The 18,979-nt window shown below is 36.8% G+C and overlaps 1 protein-coding gene across 1 annotated transcript in view; it reads left to right on the plus strand.

The window, feature by feature from the left end:
* NSF (N-ethylmaleimide sensitive factor, vesicle fusing ATPase) overlaps window positions 1-18,979 on the plus strand; it is a 161,432-nt gene that overhangs the window by 12,964 nt on the left and 129,489 nt on the right. Inside the window, exons 2-4 of the mRNA XM_059907700.1 lie at window positions 13,735-13,820; window positions 15,713-15,812; window positions 18,183-18,222. Coding sequence (XP_059763683.1) covers window positions 13,735-13,820; window positions 15,713-15,812; window positions 18,183-18,222 — 226 coding nt within the window. The remainder of the gene's footprint in view (window positions 1-13,734; window positions 13,821-15,712; window positions 15,813-18,182; window positions 18,223-18,979) is intronic.

Consider the following 18,979-nt stretch of genomic DNA (forward strand, 5'->3'; position numbering starts at 1 on the left):
AAAAATAGATAAATTAGACTTCATCAAAATTAAAAATTTTCATGCATCAAGAAAGTGAAGAGACAACCCACAGAATGGGAGAAAATATTTATAAATCATATGTCTGATAATGGTCTAGTATCCAGAATGTATGAGAACCCTTACAACTCAACAATAAAAAGAAACTCTATTTTAAAATGGGCAGAGGATTTGAATAGATATTTCTCCAAAAAAGATGTGAAAATGACCAATAAGCACATGAAAAGATGTTCAGCATCGTAATCATTAGAGAAATACAAATCAAATCCCACAATGGGATACTACTTCACACCCACTGGGATGGCTATAGTTTAAACAAAAAAAGTTTGTTGATGACAGTGTAGAGAATTTGGGACCCTCATACGCTGCTGGTAGGAATGTAAAATGGAGCAGCCATTGTGGGAAACAGTTTGGCAGTTCTTCAAAAAGTTAAGCATAGAATGATCCAGCAATTCTCCTAGCTATATAACCAAGTGAGTTGAAAGTATATGTTCGTACATAAACTTGTACATGAATGTTCATAGCAGCATTATTCATAATAGCCAAAACGTGGAAACAACCCAATGTACATCAGCTAATGAACAGATAAAACAAATGTGGGTTATCCATACAGTGGAATATGATCACAAAAAAGGAATGGCGTGCTGTCACTTGCTACAACATAGATGATCATGAAAATATTATGCTAATTGAAAGAAGCAGTCACAAAGATGACAGATTGTATGATTCTGTTTATATGAAATGTTCAGAATAGACAAATCCGTAGAGAGAGAATGTAGATTAGTGGTTGCCAAGGGATGAGGGAGGGGAGAATTGGGATTAAATAGCTAATAGGTACAGGGTTTCTTTCTGGAGTGCTAGAAATGTTCTGGAATTAGTGGTGATAATTGCACAATGTAGTGAATATACTAAAAACCACTGAAGTGTACACTTTAAAGTGATGAATTTTATGTTATATGAACTTGTCTTAGTCTATTTGGGCTGCTGTAACAAAATACCAGAGACTGGGTAGCTTATAAACAACAGAAATTTATTTCTCACAGTTTTAGAGACTGGAAGTCCAAGATCAGGGTGCCAGCATGGTTGAGTGAGGGCCCTCTTCTGGGTCACAGACTTCTCATGGTATCCTCACCTGCTGGATGGGACAAGCTAGCTTTCTGGGCCCTCTTTTATAAAGGTACTAATTCCATTCATGAGGGTTCTGCCCTCTTGACCTACTCACCTCCCAAAGGCCTCATCTTCTAATACCATAGCCTTGGGCATTAGGTTTTCAACATATGGATTTTGGGAAGACAAACATCAAACCATAGCAGAAGTGTATCTCAAAAAACGCTAATAAACACTTCAACTAACGTTGCATATACTGGGTGGCACAGGCATGCCGGAACTTAGAATAGTGGTACTCAACTAAGTAGTTTAAGGCAGCTGGTGATAAGTAGTGATAAGACTGTTGGAGAAGCACAAAAAAATAGAGATATGGGAGATACCCAGTCTTACTAGGAACCAAACAAAGAGTTTTATAAACTTGGCTTTGTAAGATGGGTAAGATTTCCATAGGTGGAAGGGGTTTGGAATAGGGAATTCAGGCAAAAGGGGTAGTGTAAAACAAAGGTATGGCGTTAGGAATATGAAGTATCAATACATGGGCTTTATTATTTAGGAATCACATTTTTAGTTTTAGGTCATGTCTGGTGGCAGACAGAAGATTGAATTGGAGAAGAGAAATTAGAGTCAGGGAAACCAATTAGGTTATCGCAGTTTTTTTAGGAGAGAGGTGATGTTGGCTGAATTAGATCAAAAGTTGTGAGGATGGAAGGGAGGAATCAAATGCAAGTTACAGTGCAGAAGTAGAATTAATAGGTCTTGGCCCCAATTTGTGTGTGTGTGTGCACGTGCGTGTGTGTATTGGATGGTGAAGGGAAGAATGACCTTGAAATTGTGAATTTGAGTGAATTGAAAGGATAATGATGATGTTAGGACAGCCAGAGAAACAAATTAAAATGAATACTGAAGAGAGGGAGATACCACTGAATTTCGCAGTTAGAAAGGCATTGGTGACTTGGAAGAGCCATTGCAGGAAAGTAGTTGCTGTAGAGGATTTCAAAGAAGATTGCCAGAGGATGAGAAGATGGGAGGTAAGGAAGGGAGACTTGAGAAATTTGGTTGTAAAGTGAAGAGAGAAAGGTTGATAATTTGAGGTAAGAGAATTAAGGGACTTTTGCTTTTTAAGTCACTATGAGGGGTGTGGACCTGCCTCTGGAACGAGAGAGGTTTACTGGCAGTGACCCAAGAGGCGAAAGACCAAAGGCTGGATAGGCGGGTTGCCATCAAACCTACAGATGAGGGATTCTACCTCCTTATACATTTGAGGTATGTGCCTTAAGATGCTTCTGTAAGGTTAAGAATAGAATGCTGTGATCCTTGAATGTGACCAAATGGAGCTACAGTACGTGCTTGAATCAAATTAGAGGTAGCTATAGGATTAAAACACACAATCTTTAGTTAATTCACTTTAAAATTAGATTTTTTTATCTTCTAAGTATATAAAATTCAGAATGAGTCATATTTTAAAAATAATTTAGAGGGCTTCCCTGGTGGCGCAGTGGTTGAGAATCTGCCTGCCAATGCAGGGGACACGGGTTCGAGCCCTGGTCTGGGAAGATCCCACATGCCGCGGAGCGACTAGGCCCGTGAACCACAATTGCTGAGCCTGCGCGTCTGGAGCCTGTGCTCTGCAACAAGAGAGGCCTCGGTAGTGAGAGGCCCGCGCACCGTGATGAAGAGTGGCCCCCACTTGCCGCAACTAGAGAAAGCCTTAGCTCAGAAACGAAGACCCAACACAGCCATAAATAAATAAATAATTAATTAATTAAAAATAAAATCATTTAGAGAGAAGTAATTTTCTTATGAGAAAACAAAAATGTTAGCTGGAGTGAGGGCTGGGGTGTTTGCAGGTGTGTAAAGCTTTTAAAACAGCGCCTGACATGTAATAAGCTCTCAAACACATTAGCTGTTATTATTGACACTCCTCCAGTCCAGCCACCAAGTGGATAATCATTCGTCTCAGTGCCATTTATTGAATAGTTAAGCTTTCCTCTACTGATTCTAAATCTCACATATCAAGTTCTCACCTGGTTCTGTTTCTGGATTGTTTGTTCTACTCCATTGAACTGTCTGTTTCTGTACTAATACTACAATACATTGGTTTATTTTATTTATTTTTATTTTATTTTTAGTTTTTTTTGGCCATGAGAGCTTAGTTCCCCAACCAGGGATTGAACCCCGGCCCTCGGCAGTGAAAGTGTGGAGTCCTAACCACTGGACTACCAGGGAATTCCACTAAATTGTTTTAATTACTGTGTACGGCATGTTTTGATGTCTAGTAGGGCCAGTCTCATTCTTTCTGAAATTTTTCTTGGCTACTTTCACAAATTAAAAAAAATTTTGTTCCCTTCTCATTTTGCCTACTACATTTATAATACTTTGCCAGTTACAGTTTAGATTGAATTTGCTGAAGTCCCATTGGGATTTTCTTATAATTACATTAAGTTTATAGGTTAATTTGGAGTTGATGATATCCTTACAGTATTGAGTCATTGCATAGAATGACATCATATATCTCTACATTTACTTGGATATTCTTTTATGTGCTTCTGTTAGTTTTCTTCATATGGGTCTTATCACTCTCTAGATATATTTCTTCCCCAATTTTTTAATTCCACAAATAGTTATTGAGTGCCTATTATGTGCTAAATATTGTACCAGGTACTTCTCCAAATTTTAAAGTAAGGTATTTTGAGGCATTAATGAACTTTCCCAAGTTAATGCAGTCTTGGAGAGGAAATTATTTATTCACAGAGCCAAGGATTTAGTTAACTGGTTTATGATTTGGTGTTCATTTTGATGCTCAGTCGTTGGTTAATCTGCCCAGTATAAATAAAATTTTAACTCTTTGTATATCTATCAAAAGATTTCTGTGTTTCAGACCATATTTTGTAATTTCTTACAGTTTATTAAAAAGTATGTTTTCTTAATTTATATACAACAATCTTTGCCACACTGTAGTCAAAGAGAATTAGATTTAACCTACATGGTTTAATTATGAAGAAAAAACACACATAAGCAAATTATTAGACCATGTCTTATATTTCATGAATAATGACAGTGTCCTTTTATTAAGCATGTCCTTCCAGTTATTTTCCTAATGTGTGAGGTCATCACTGTCTATGCAGAAACAGAGGTCCGAAATGAAATATACCATCAATTAACTTTAATACAAAAATTTTAATTTGGGTAGTAAAATAGCAGCTATCTATATTTTTTAACTTGGAAAGTGCAGAAAGGAAGAAAATAAATCACTCATAGTCCCATTGTCCAATCACAATTGTTTTTTACATTTTGGTGTGTTTTAATTTAATTGCTTTGCTATACTTAAAAAAATAAAACTATAAAGTAAAATTTATATTTATATATGTATATATATACATGTATACATATACTATCCTGTGATTTGAATATTATGAGGATATGATATTCAATTAAGTGGATATGTTTTAGTTTTCGTAACCATCACTTTGAAATAGGACTTTTAGTTTGCTTCTAATTCATCACCGGTAAAGTAATCCTGTAGAGGACAACTTTGTACATAAAAATTCTCTATATTTAAAATTATTTTCCTAAGATAAGGGTTATTTATTGTAAAAAACAGTTCCAACCATTCAGAATTGTGAAAAGCGAAGGTGTTTCACGTATACCTTCTTGTTTCACCTCAGTGGTAACTACTATTAATTTAGTGTGTATCTTTTTTATTAAAAACTTACTCTACATGCTATTTTATTTCTTTTTTAAAACTTAGTTCTATATTGTGGACATTTCCCTTGTCAGTACAAACAGAGGTACCTTGACCTTTCAAATGGCTGCATAGTTGTGATACTTTTAACCATGCTCCTATTCACGGCATTTATTTAGCTTTAGATTGTGATTTTTTTTTTCTATTACAAATAATTCTTTACTGAATATCTCTATGATGGTCTTAATAATAGCTGACATTTATTATTTACTCTATATCAAGTAAATGAGAATACTTCATTTAATTCTCTTGTGTATGTTTGGGTGGTTGTGCATTTATTCCTATGTCCTCCTGTTTCCATTCCTGCCCATAGGGAGAGTAGAACTTTAGATCAAATTCCCTTGCGTCTTAGTGGAAGAATTATTACAGGGAAAACAAACAATCTTACTTTTCTCAGGAGGAAGAATTGCCAATCTGATGGTTAGTATGGGACATTCATGCCAGGAGTTGTAGGTTTTATACTTCCTCTTTTCACATCCTGTGCCCAGGACTAGCAGCAGGCCAATATGGTCAGCAACCTTAGACTGGCCTTTAGAGGTAGACCTGGCCATTCTCCTAGTTCTGTTTATTCCTACAGCTGGGATGAGGACTGGTTGGGGAGAGAACCGAATCTGTTCTGCAGACCTAGTTAGCTCTCTTTTCCAGTAGGCCTACCTGAGTACAGATGTACCAAGGTCTAGGTCTTTGTTGCATGAGTGTATGTACCCTGTACCTAAACTATGTTTTCTAGTTTGAACATTTATACTGTCTTTACATGGGAATTGTTGGTGATTGCCCAGCCATTAAAAAATCAGACCATCACTTCTCCACTTTATTGAGGTAAAACCTATATACAATAAAATACAATCCAGATATAGAACATTTCTATTATCTCAAAAAATTACTTCATGTTTTTCTGCTGTTCATTTCACCCCGGCCCCAGGCAATCACTGATTTTGTGTGTGTGTGTGGTTGTTACTCTAGATTAATTTTGCCTTTTCTAGGATTTCATCTAATTACAAGGTGATGCAAAAAAGAGTTCATCCTATATTATATAAGCATCTGGCTTTACTTGGCATTATGTTTTTGAGGTTTGCTCACATTGTTGCATATATCAGTAGGTAGTTTCTTTTTAATTGCTGGGTAGTGTTCCATTGTATGGCTGTACCACACTTTGTTTATCCATTCAACTGTTGGTAGATCTTCGTGTTATTTCAGTTTTTGACTATTATGAATAAAGTTGCTATGACCGTTTGTGTACCAGTCGTCATGTGGCTGTATGTTTTCATTTCTCTTTACTTAAAACCTAGGGGTAGATCTGCTGGGTCACGTTAACCTTATAAGAAACTGCATCACTTCTTTGCCACCATTTAGTGCTGTCAGCCTTTTATATTTTCCTTTGTGTTTTTTTTTTCCCCTCAAAAAACCAAAATGGGAGCTCAGTTTTTTTTTCTTTTTCAATATGTTTGTAAAGGAATTTTAAGGCCCTAAGGGATGTCACCTATGTGAATAGTTACTGATTTGAGATGGATAATGTGAAGGGTATCCCTACATGCTCTTTGCAAGATTACTATAGGACATACAAATTTAGCTTATTTCTATCCATCACTTCTAGTCCCACAGGACTTCACAATTTTAATAGAAATTATTATTTCAGGAGTTTATAGCAGAGTGGTTCCATAGGCCTGAAGACATGGATTACTGATGGCCTTTCTCACACTGCTCTAGACTAGCACCATCTAATGAAACTTTCTTCAGTGACAGCTGATAGCCACATGTGGCACTGGAAATGTGACTAGTGCACCTGAAGAACTGAATTTTAAAATTTTAATTAGTTTTAATTTTAATAACCATATATGTCTAGTGGTTACTTTATTGAATAATGCAGTTCTAAAATGTTATTTTTCAGGAAGCACAAAATTGAGTGAGACTTGTTAGCTGAGCTGGCTCTGGGGCAAGTTCATATATTCTGTCCTACTTCCCTTTCCTGTGGGGGAATTTGTGTCTCTAGAGAGATGTAACCTAGGCCTGAAGCACCACAGAGAAGACCAATGGATTCATGAGTGTTGCAGTTATCTGTAATGAGGTCTTATAATCAGGTACTACACACTTTGGTTTTTTCTATTTATTTTGCCCTACTGAGTTCTTTGGTAAACAATAAAGCATATATTTTAAAAATCCAATTTTTAAAGTGGACCTTTGGATGAAAGTATGTTATTTAAATTTGAAAACTATGCAGTGATGCCCAGAGGAGTCCTGGTTACCTGCCCCCACCACCGCCCAATTTTTTTTTTTTTTTTTTTTGATGGAAAGAAGCCAGTTCTCTTTCTGCACTTTAAAGGCTCTCACATAAGTAATGATATAACTTTTTATTTTCCTTTGGCATAAGGATTATATATTTAAAAAAATTTTTAATATTTATTGATTGAGTCATTTAAAAACAACATTAAAGCCCATTACAGGTTATCATGAAGAACGTATCTTTAAGCAGAGGCTGACACACCATTGTAAAGCAATTATACTCCAATAAAGATGTTAAACAAAAAAAAAGAACCTACCTTTATGAAAAGATAACTATAGTTTCCAAGGCAAAAAAAAAAAATAGTGAGTGGCACTGTTTTACATTTTTGCAAATCTCTGACTTAGAAGACAGCTGTATTCTCACACATCTGCATCTGCATTCAATCTGTTGTCTCATGCAGATATGTAGTTGGAAAAGAAAGGAGTATTTTTAAAATTTTCACTGGAGTATAGTTGCTTTACAATGTTTTAGTTTCTGCTGTACAGCGAAGTGAATCAGCTATACGTACACATATATCCCCTCTTTTTTGGATTTCCTTCCCATTTAGGTCACCAAAGAGCATTGAGTAGAGTTCCCTGTGCTAAACAGTAGTTTCTCATTAGTTATCTATTTTATATATAGTATCAATAGTGTATATATGTCAATCCTAATCTCCCAATTCATCCCACCCAACCCCCCTTCCCCCTTGGTATCCATACGTTTGTTCTCTATGTCTGTGTCTCTGTTTCTACTTTGCAAATAAGATCGTCTATATCGGGCTTCCCTGGTGGTGCAGTGGTTAAGAGTCCGCCTGCCAGTACAGGGGACATGGGTTCAAGCCCTGGTCTGGGAAGATCCCGTATGCCGTGGAGTAAGTAAGCCCGTGCGCCACAACTACTGAACCTGCGCTCTAGAGCCCGTGAGCCACAACTACGGAGCCCACGTGCCACAACTACTGAAGCCTGTGCACCTAAAGCCTGTGCTCCACAACAAGAGAAGCCACTGCAGTGAGCAGCCTGCGCACCGCAATGGAGAGTAACCCCTGCTCCCTGCAGCTAGAGACAGCCGCACACAGCAACGAAGAACCAAAGCAGCCAAAAATAAATAAATAAATTTACTTAAAAAAAAAAAAAGATCATCTATACCATTTTTCTAGATTCCACATATATGTGTTAATACGATATTTGTTTTTCTCTTTGTGACTTACTTCACTCTGTATGACACTCTTTAGGTCCATCCATGTCTCTGCAGATGATCCAATTTCATTCCTTTTTATGGTTGAGTAATATTCCATTGTATATATGTACCATATCTTCTTTATCCATTCCTCTGTTGATGGACATTTAGGTTGCTTCCATGTCCTGGCTATCGTAAATAGTGCTGTAATGAACATTGGGGTGCATGTGTCTTTTGAATTATGGTTTTCTCTGGGTATATGCCCAGTAGTGGGATTGCTGGGTCATAAGGTAGTTCTATTTTTAGTGTTTTAAGGAACCTGCATAGTGGCTGTATCAATTTACGTTCCCACCAACAGTGCAAGAGGGTTCAAAGTAATGATATAATTACTTCTGCTGAAGTTTCCATTAAAGATTTGTTGAGATTTTCATTCTTTTGCATAGCAATGAGTTAATAATTTTTTACATTTCAAGTTAATGAAAACATTTTATAGCCTTCAGACAGTTAAATATTCTAGTACCTCAGATAACTAAACTTATATAAATTTGCCTGTCAGTTTTGTATTTTCATTTCATAATAGCTATGTGGCCGTTGTGGCTGGGCTTTTATCATTGTTTCCTAGAGGCAAGGTCAGTGTTAGAAAAATTGTGGAATTTTCCCTTGGCAGTATTGTGATAAGTAAACAGCTACTATTTATAGGGTCTTATATTTTGATGAGAAAATGAGATACCCTGCTTGGCTTACCATAAAAACACAGATGCTTCTAGATTCCAGTAGGGAGGCTTTTTGCTCACAGCATCTGTTTTAGTTGGCCAGCCAGATGACTTTTACAGATTTTTTCACTCTTTTTTTAAAGGACACCAACTCTTTGACAAGTAAACAAGTTTACAAATGAAAAGGTTAACTTAGCATTTTGTAAATTTTTAAATAACTTTGGCTATATCAATTCTGTGTAATTTTGAACTATTAGATAATTTTATTTAAATTATATCACTTCCTAAATAACCTTGAAATGTCCTTTGTGTCCATGTTCTTTGAATTGTTTATTCTGCAGTTGGGATAGATTGTATTGACCTGTAAGTTCATTTATTCAACAACTGTTTAATGAGCACTGGCTGTGTGCCATGCCCTTTCTTAGCCCTGGGAACCACAGATCCGAGCAAGATGTAGTCTCAGTCCTTGAGAACGTTATGTCTTTTATGCAGTGTAAACAGACAATAAAAATACAGTTAAGTTCTTCCATTTGACCTTTATCTCACAGGAGGAAAAGATATCTAGGAAGGTCTTCTAGAAAATGTAATGTCTGAGCTGAGAAATTGTAGAATAAGTAGGAGTTGGCTGGACAAGGGGCTCAGAGTTAGGGAAGAGAGGAATATAAGAGAAAGAAGTGGGACTTCCCTGGTGGTGCAGTGGTTAAGAATCCGCCTGCCAATGCAGGGCACACGGGTTCGAGCCCTGGTCCAGGAAGATCCCACATGCCGTGGAGCAACTAAGCCCGTGTGCCACAACTACTGAGCCTGTGCTCTAGAGCCTGCAAGCTGCAACTACTGAAGCCCACACACCTAGAGGCTGTGCTCTGCAACAAGAGAAGCCACCGCAATGAGAAGCCCGCGCACCACAACGAAGAGTAGCCCCCGCTCGCCACAATTAGAGAAAGCCCGAGCACAGCAACGAAGACCCAATGCAGCCCAAAATAAATAAATTTATAGGATTAAAAAAAAAAGAACTTGAATGTCGTAGAAAGGAGTTCTGGATTTTGCAGGGCCTCAGGGTTAAAATATTGGAAAAAAAAAAAAAGAGAGAAAGAAGCTTGTAGGTGACAGAGACCCCTGGGTAAGAGGGAAACAAAGTTCTGCACATTTTGGTCAGGTGGCTGGTCAGACAGTGACCATGGGCAAAAATACTGTCCCATTCGGAAAGCAAACTTATGACCTAGACCTTATTTGTGTCATGTTCTAAATTAGTGATTTCATAGATCTCATACACAAAAAATGTTTTGATCCTATATCCCCAGTATATATACCTATTTATTTTTAAGTGATACACTAATACTTTATATACATAGTAAAACATACACAAAAAAGAAAAAGGATGAGCTAAAGATGAACTGTAGAAAATTCTCTTAATTTTATTTATTAATAATACAGAAAGCAAAGTGATGCTTTACTGTTCTTTAAAATCTTGGTTTAATATTTTGTGATACAACTGTTCAGAGGTCTATTTCTAAATTCAGGTTTTTGTTTTTTTTTAATAAGCAGATATTCATTTTTAATTATTATTTATTTATTGGCTGTGTTGGGTTTTCGTTTCTGTACGAGGGCTTTCTCCAGTTGCGGCAAGCGGGGGCCACTCTTCATCGCGGTGCGTGGGCCTCTCACTATCGTGGCCTCTCTTGTTGCGGAGCACAGACTCCAGACGCGCAGGCTCAGTAGTTGTGGCTCACGGGCCTAGTTGCTCGGTGGCATGTGGGATCTTCCCAGACCAGGGCTCGAACCCGTGTCCCCTGCATCGGCAGGCAGATTCTCAACCACTGCGCCACCAGGGAAGCCCTAAATTCAGGGTTTTTTAAAAAAAAAATTTTATTTATTTATTTTTGGCTGTGTTGGGTCTTCGTTGCTGCGTGCAGGCTTTCTCTAGTTGCGTCGAGCGGGGATACTCTTCATCGCAGTGTGCAGGCTTCTCATTGCGGTGTCTTCTCTTGTTGCGGAGCACGGGCTCTAGGCACATGGGCTTCAGTAGTTGTGCCACGCGGGCTCAGTAGTTGTGGCTCGTGGTCTCTAGAGCACAGGCTCAGTAATGGTGGCTCATGGGCTTAGTTGCTCTGTGGCATGTGGGATCTTCTCAGAGCAGGGCTCGAACCCATGCCCCCTGCATTGGCAGACGTATTCCTAACCACTGTGCCACCAGGGAAGCCCTAAATTTAGGGTTTTTTTGTTACTTGATTTTAATGGCCATCAAAGCATAGATAAGAATGGGGGGAATTTAGCTGTACTTTTGAAATTCCCCCAGATTATCTACCATTTATGGAAATGTTTTATTGAAATGTATGAAATGTGGTTGGTAAATTTCCATCTATTAGTTTTTCTTGCAGACTAATCAGAATGTATTGTACTTTTATAGTACTAATAAACGGGTTCAAAAATCATTGAAAAATCATTTGGATGATTTTTTTAAAGATTAGAAAATTTTGTTTCGAACTTTTTAAAGCATGCATATATGAGAGTTTTTATTTTTTGCTTGTTTTTAGGTAATATACATTGTTTTCAATAGCAGAATCGCTTAGCAATGGAAATGTTTCTAAGTAACCATTTTTGAAATGCTCTATTCATTAGCACAAGGTATTTTTTACTTTTTGTTTTTGTTCATTTTTATCTTGTAGGAGCAAAGTGAATTTTTCTTTTCTTTTTCTTTCTTCTTTTTTTTCTTTTTTTAATATCTTCTTGGTAGCACTTTACCTTTTGGTAACCAGTGAATCCCTATATGGTTTACAAAAAAAAAAAAAAAAAAAAAGATTTGACACTGCTTCCTGGCTTTTTACAGAGTGTAGGAAAGATTCTATATTGTAAGGATCTTGTTTTGATAAAGTTGACCTCTGACATCCTGAAGGACATGCGCACACCTTTGGCTCTGACTTATATGCAGCAACAGTTTACCTGTGAATGAAACAGTGAACAACTTTCACTTAATGTGCTGTCTTTGTAACTTTATTCTGGAATTATTCTTTTTATTCCAGTCAAAACAGCCATTCCATCAGTGGTTACAGTTTTCCCATAAAGCGTATTGTTTCATTTATAGTTTAGGCTGTATCTTTTTCAGTACATCTTTTCTTTAGTGACTCGCAAAATTGTAGTTCTTGGTGTGTTTTGCAATTACCTAGCAAATCTTCTAAGATGAAAGAAATAACTATATTTTGATTCAACTATATAGCAGACCTCCTACACTCTATAATATGTCCTGATATCTTCAGCTCTTTAGAGTTTTCTAAGAGATTTTGGCTATATTTACCAATAAAAGAATACTAGTTTGTCACCATTTTATTTTCCGTGTATCATTTTAGTCATTTTTACTGTGGGTCATAGCTTCTTGTCTTTTCTCTCAGGAAACCTTAGCAGTTTCAACAGTTATTTAACTTTAATACAATGTTGTGAATTGCTAGATTCAATAGGATGTGACTTTAAAATAGGTGGAAAAATTAGAGAAGTTTATCTCTTGCTGTGAATACTGAATTTTTAAAGGCCTGGCAGATTATGAAGTCTTTATTAGTGTCATTAGGTTACATCTTAAGGCAGAATATACACTTAGCATGGGGTTCATCTTTAATAAAAATGGGTATAAATAAATATAAATAGAAGAACTGATATTTTCTTCTTATACCCCAAAGGATTATCCTGCAAACCCTTCAGGTGCACATATCCCACTTTAGAGACCACTGCTCTGAACAACTGGGGTAGCTGTATTGAAACTAGCCTTTTATTAAAAACAAAAGCAAGGCAAAGAGTAATTTATTTTCCTCTATAAATTTGTATTTGGGAGACAAATTTAAGAAGAATAAGCTTTGGCTTTAGGTTTGAAGAGTGAGTATGTTAGTCATAAACAGACTATGAGTGTCATATTTCAATAACTAGGAAACCCTAGGGGATGGTGGAAGGATTATTGGTTACATACATTATATGAAGGAATGTTTTACTAGTAGCTGTTGATCAATGTTGATCAAAAGGACTGTTAATTGCTATTTTATTTTAAATATACCTGTAATTATTTTTGTTGGGAGGTATTTGGAAGATAGCTTTTCTTAGTCTGTAGGAGAAATGGTTCGTAGCCACTTGAGATCTCTTATGAGATACTTTTTCACGATATACTTTATCAAATGTATTGAATTTACATCATTGCATTTTTATGTCAAAATCTTTTTTTTTTTTTTTTTGGGAGAAATGGAAAACTAACTCAAATAAGCTTGAGCAAAAAAAGAGTTTATTGACTCAGCCAACTTTCAGAACTGGTCTCAAGGGTTTTAACTTCGTTGTCGGGTCTGAGTCTCAAGGTGTCTGTTTGTCTGTGTCTCTGTCACCTTTGCTTTCTCTGCGATAGTTTTCTTCTTTTAGAGCAGAAAGGCTTCCTTCGTGTGGTGGTGATGCGAGGGAGAGTGCCTTTCTTCTAGCGCCTGTCTATATAAAGTCCCATGGATGGGATAGTACTCTGTGTGATTGCACGTGTGCTGTGATTGGCAGGCCCACAAAAGCACATGGAATGGGGAGGGAGCAGTTTCCGAAAGGCAGGGTTTACTGTTACCACAGAGTAAGGGGTGCTGGGGGTCAAAAACAGTAAGCGTTTACTACAGGTGATGGGGAATAGAGGACAGGGAAGCATAAAATATTCTTTAAGAAAATAAAAGGTGACTTAATTTTATTTTCCTAATCATTGATTCTTACAGAGTATGCAAGCTGCAAGATGTCCTACAGATGAATTATCTTTAACTAACTGTGCAGTTGTGAATGAAAAGGATTTCCAGTCTGGCCAGTGAGTATCTGACTTTGTTTTCTTCTAACCTGCTAAATGGTATTTTAGAAACTTCTGGAGAGTCCTTATTTAATTAATTAATTAATTTTTGGAAACGTTTGAGTATAATTTTTTAATTCCTCTTGCTGAATTGGAAAATGGGAGATGAGAGTCATGTATTTACTGTATCAAATTTTGATAAATATAATGTTTTCTAAATGATACATAGTTTTTTATATATAACTTTATTTTTCCACTGGTTTTCTTAGCAGAACTAAACATACTGGATATATGAATCATATATAGCATAGTCATTAGGTTTTTGGCTTTGGGTCAGATTGTCTGAGTTTGGATCCTGGTTCTGCCAATTATAAACTGGGTGACCATGGGTAAGTTATTTACCCTGACTGTGCCTCAGTGTCCTAATCTGTAAAATGGGGATGATGGTACTATCTTCCTCAGGGTGTTTGTGAATATTGAGTTACACAAATAAAGCACTTAGAACAGAGTCTACCACATTAATAAGTCCTCAATAAATATTAGCTGTTTTGATCATTATTACTATGATAATCCAAGAGACATGAAAATTGGAAGATGCACAATTGTAGAATCTTTACAAGCATTTTTCACTGTCATTTATTTTAACTGATTCACATCACCCATTGGCAGAACTTCTAAATACCCTGCTACCAAGTTCATTGCCATCCATGTGCTTCTAAGGTTGGTGGAGATAAGGACATGAAGGGGCTGTTCCAGAAGGCAAACTAGGGAAATGAGGAAGGAAGTGGGATTTTAACTGAGCCTTTTTCTGTTTCTAAAGCTATCTGAGAAATACATGAGTTTCACAGGGTTAGAATTGCTAATCATCTGTGGTTTTCCGCTTCAGAGTAAAGGGCTATACTACATAATTGTATTAACATTGTTTCCAGTCCTAAAAATTCTGTGATTCTAAGTTGAACATAGAACTTTCTACATATATACTGGACTACAGACAATCAGTGTGAGAATTTGCTTATGGAATTCTTTTACGTGTTAGATGTTCACTGTACACATGAGGGGGTTACTTAAAGTATAGTAGATATAAGGAACTTGTGTCCTACTGACAAAATGATATGTATAGAAACATTAACCATTAATATTTTAAAAATTATAGCACTCTAAAAGATAATTTTTAAAAAGATAGTGCTATTGTAGCAGAGTGTGAAGCTTCTATCTCACACACAGTCCTTGGTAGTTTCTTGGTGTAGGAGATGATCATGAGATAACTATAGTTCATCTGTTTACAGGTAACTTCTGAGCAGGGTGAATTAGCACAAAATGCTTTGAAATAGTAAATATTGATATCTATATGGAAGCTGATATATTTTGGGAAAATTTTTTCATTTTTACCACCTTTTTAATTTTACAGGCTGTTACTATTTCAACCTGTTGTGGGAATCTGCAAAGAGATGTAATGAATAGTCCTAAAAACTAACTTTTTTTTTGACTGCTATATCCTGGCTTTATTCTATCTTTGGTTCTCCTTCCTTTAGTCTAGTTAGGATGTGAAATAAGTCTCAGGAGAGGAAATTCATCTAATTTTTACTTACTATCAAGTAAATCACTGTCTTCAGTTTTATGTAAACTGGAAATGTAATGACATTGATGTTTTGGATGGTATGTACTCTCTTGAAATTGGTCCTGATTCTGCTTGATGTCTGTTTGGCCTGAGGTGGTCCTTATTCCTGGAAAACATTTTGAATTGCGGACAGTTTTTGGAAATGAAATTTGTGGTCCTGTTTCTTCAGGACTCATATAATGCCATGTTTCCACCCAGTACTCATCAAGCATTGTTTGTTGAAAATGAGCACATTTGGAATTGATGTTCTTTATTTCCTTTGACGTGGAGTATTGACTGTGTTTCTGTCTTTTAGGCACGTGATGGTGAGGACCTCCCCCAACCACAGGTACACATTTACACTGAGGACCCACCCATCTGTGGTTCCAGGGAGCATTGCATTCAGCTTACCTCAGGTAACTCAGGAATTTATTCTCTTCTATTCTTTTTTTTTTTTTTTTTTTTTTTTATTCTCTTCTATTCTTGGAAGTCGTAAAAGAATCAATTCATTTAAAGCAAGCTGTGTCACGCTGTAACTGTATTGATTCATATTGAGGAAAACCATCTAGGTATTATGTAAGGAATTTAAAGATATATTCTTAATTGCCAGTTTTTACTATGTCTGCCTTTTATTGCCTTGACTTTTTCCCCCTAATTTAAAAGAATTCTGCAGTGATATCAGCTATCAAAGTGTCAAGTTATTTTAATGTTAGCTCACAGGGTAACGGAAAATGTATAAAATATATAAAAATGGCATTTACTTCTAAAATTGACATCTAATAGTGATTTTAAAATGCAATGATGTCAGACTAAAGAATATGATATGAGTAGCTGTTATCTCAAATTACAACCTAACTTGCTGGGCTTCTGTAATAAGTGAAAGGATTATGATTACATTTATAACTGTTGGTGGATTCTGTGGAGGGGAAATTGCCTAGCACTATTGCAGGCACATAATACATAATGTAGGAGCATCGCCAGTAGGAGTCTGTATCCTTTCCTCCCTTGTCACCTGACTCATGCTGCTGGTCCCCAGTCCTAAACAATGCAAATGCAACCTTTACCTCCTTGTAGTATGCTAATAAGCATTGATTTCTGCCCTCCCACACCTGGAGGTTTAAGGAAGGAGATCAAACACTTGTTAGGGAACTATTAAAGATCTCTTGAATCCCTCAAAAATTATGGGAAATGTTCACTCACTGTTCCCTTTTTCTCTGTTCAGATGCCTCTCCAATATCAGGACTACCTTTCACATTTGCTTCTTATAGATCAAAGGTTTGGAGTATTCTAGGATTAACCAGCTTTTACAGAGCTGCATTTGAGATTCTGCTGGCCAGAAATGGGGTTTCTAACTATTTTTCCTTGTCTCTGCTTTAAAAAAATTTTCCCAACATTTACTATAGGCCAAGTGCTATTCTAAGTGCTTTTGCCTGTGTTCACTCATTTAATTCTCTTAACAACCCCAAATGATAGATGCCGTTATTATCGTCCTTGAGGCTGTCTCTGGGTATAGAACCTAAATGTGGCTGCTTTGTGACCCAAAGTCTGGGCTTAACCAGTATGCTACTAAATTTCCAGTTGGCCAGAAGTGGGATGGGGTACTACAGAAAAGAGAGGTGAAGGGTGGAGAGGTGGTGAGAAAGCTGGAAGGTAGAGCACTTGTTCCACATATTCAAAACACAGCATCTTCTTAACTACCCACCACAAAATCCACAAAGTTCAGATGAGTAGACAAACTTTTGATTTCCAGTCAAAAATTATTTTTCTCACTGTTCTTTGGAGTTTTGTCAGTAACTGCTAATTTTGAATCTATACCAAGCCAGTCTTGAATTCCTGCCTGAACACAATCCGTCCTGCCTCCGTACATTCTTGCCAGTCGGTACTGGGGAGAAGCTAAAGCCAAATGCCTGACACTCTTTTGGCTAGTACACAAAGAATAGTCATGACCATCTAATGATTTGAATCCCTGCTTGGGTTTCAGTATAGATTATCTGATAAGTTTTAATTTAGTTTTCATGAATTGAACGTCTTTCTTTTTGTGCTACTGTATCAAACACTATAACTATCCACAGTACATTTAGAACACTGGAATATCTGATACTATGAAGTATTTCAGGAGCATTATATTATGCAAAGGAGCATCCTATTCAGTGGTGCCAGCTTTACTGTAAAAAGGCAAGCTTTATATGTTTTGAGGATAGATGTTCAGGCATAAATAAACTATAGCATATGTTTCCTAGGGCAGCTGTAACAAAGTACCAAAAACTGGGTGGCTTAAAACAGCAGAAATGTATTCCCTCACAGTTCTGAAGGCTGGAAGTCTGAAGTCAAGGTGTCAGCAGGGCCAGGCTCTCTCTGAAGGCACTAGGGAAAAATCTGTTCCGTGCTTAGCTTCTGGTGTTGTGGACAATCCTTGATGTTCATTGACTGGTAGATATATCACTTCAGTCTCTGCCTTCATTGTCACATGACTTTCTCCCTATGTGCTGTGTGTCCTTTTCTTATAAGGAAGCCATATTGGCTTAGGGTCTACCTTAATTCGATATGACCTCATCTTACCTTGATATCATCTGCAAAGACCCTATTTCCAAATATGGTCACATTCACAGGTGTTGGGGGCTAAGACTTCAACATATCTTTTTGTGGGACACAATTCAACACTTAACTACCATGTTTTGGTCTTGGAATGTGTTAATGAAATTCAAAGAAATCCTCTTTTCCTCATTTCTCTAATTTTGATTGATTTGGTGTTAAGTGTCTTTTTTTCTCTCTTTTTTATTTTACAGCGAAAATGGGCTGGACTTTCTATTGGGCAAGAAATAGAAGGTAAGTATATTTTTTAGCTACCTGAGGTAGATTTTCTTTATGATTTTCTCATAGTTATGGAGATCTGTACAATTTTCTGTTACTTGTTGTCAGGCCATTACACTTTCATCCATATTACAGTTAGGTCTATGAGAATGGAAAGTAAATAGTTATGAAACCTACCTCTTTATCTACTTGTTATTCTATCTGGAAATTACAATCTAGTAGGGAAAGGAATATCCACATGTTCATAGCTCACAGAAGATGTACAAGGTAAATTTGTGCACAAATATTACCTTTAGGAGCTCTGTGTAGAAGTGCTAAGACGGAACAGGAGTGGATGAATTGATTGGAAAATTAGCCAGAGAAATCTTTCTAGGCACTGGCATTTTGAGCATGATTATGAAGTAGGGGAAAAGCATGACATGATAGAGACAAGGAAGAAAGACTCTTAAGATGAGACATAATATAAATAAAAGGCATTGAGTTGGAAGCAAGCAAATCATAGGCAGTGCTCGTAAGTATGTTTGGCTGAAAGGATTTGCCTGAATGGATTGTATTAAGTGATGAGAGTAGAGTATGAAGTTAATGGAGGGCCTAGAAGTACATACTGAGATTTTTGGATTTTACACAAAGACACTTAGAGCTCCTGAGAATTTCTGAACGAGCCCAACAAAATCCTACCTTTAGAAAAGAATTCTAATATCATTGTGGAGTCTAGTGAGGAGTGAGGAGAATTCAGGAGCGAAGGAAAATAGCTGGGAGGTTATTTGACTTA

Source organism: Balaenoptera ricei, chromosome 20, assembly GCF_028023285.1.
Source record: "Balaenoptera ricei isolate mBalRic1 chromosome 20, mBalRic1.hap2, whole genome shotgun sequence".
In the NCBI taxonomy this organism is placed as follows: Eukaryota; Metazoa; Chordata; class Mammalia; order Artiodactyla; family Balaenopteridae; genus Balaenoptera; species Balaenoptera ricei.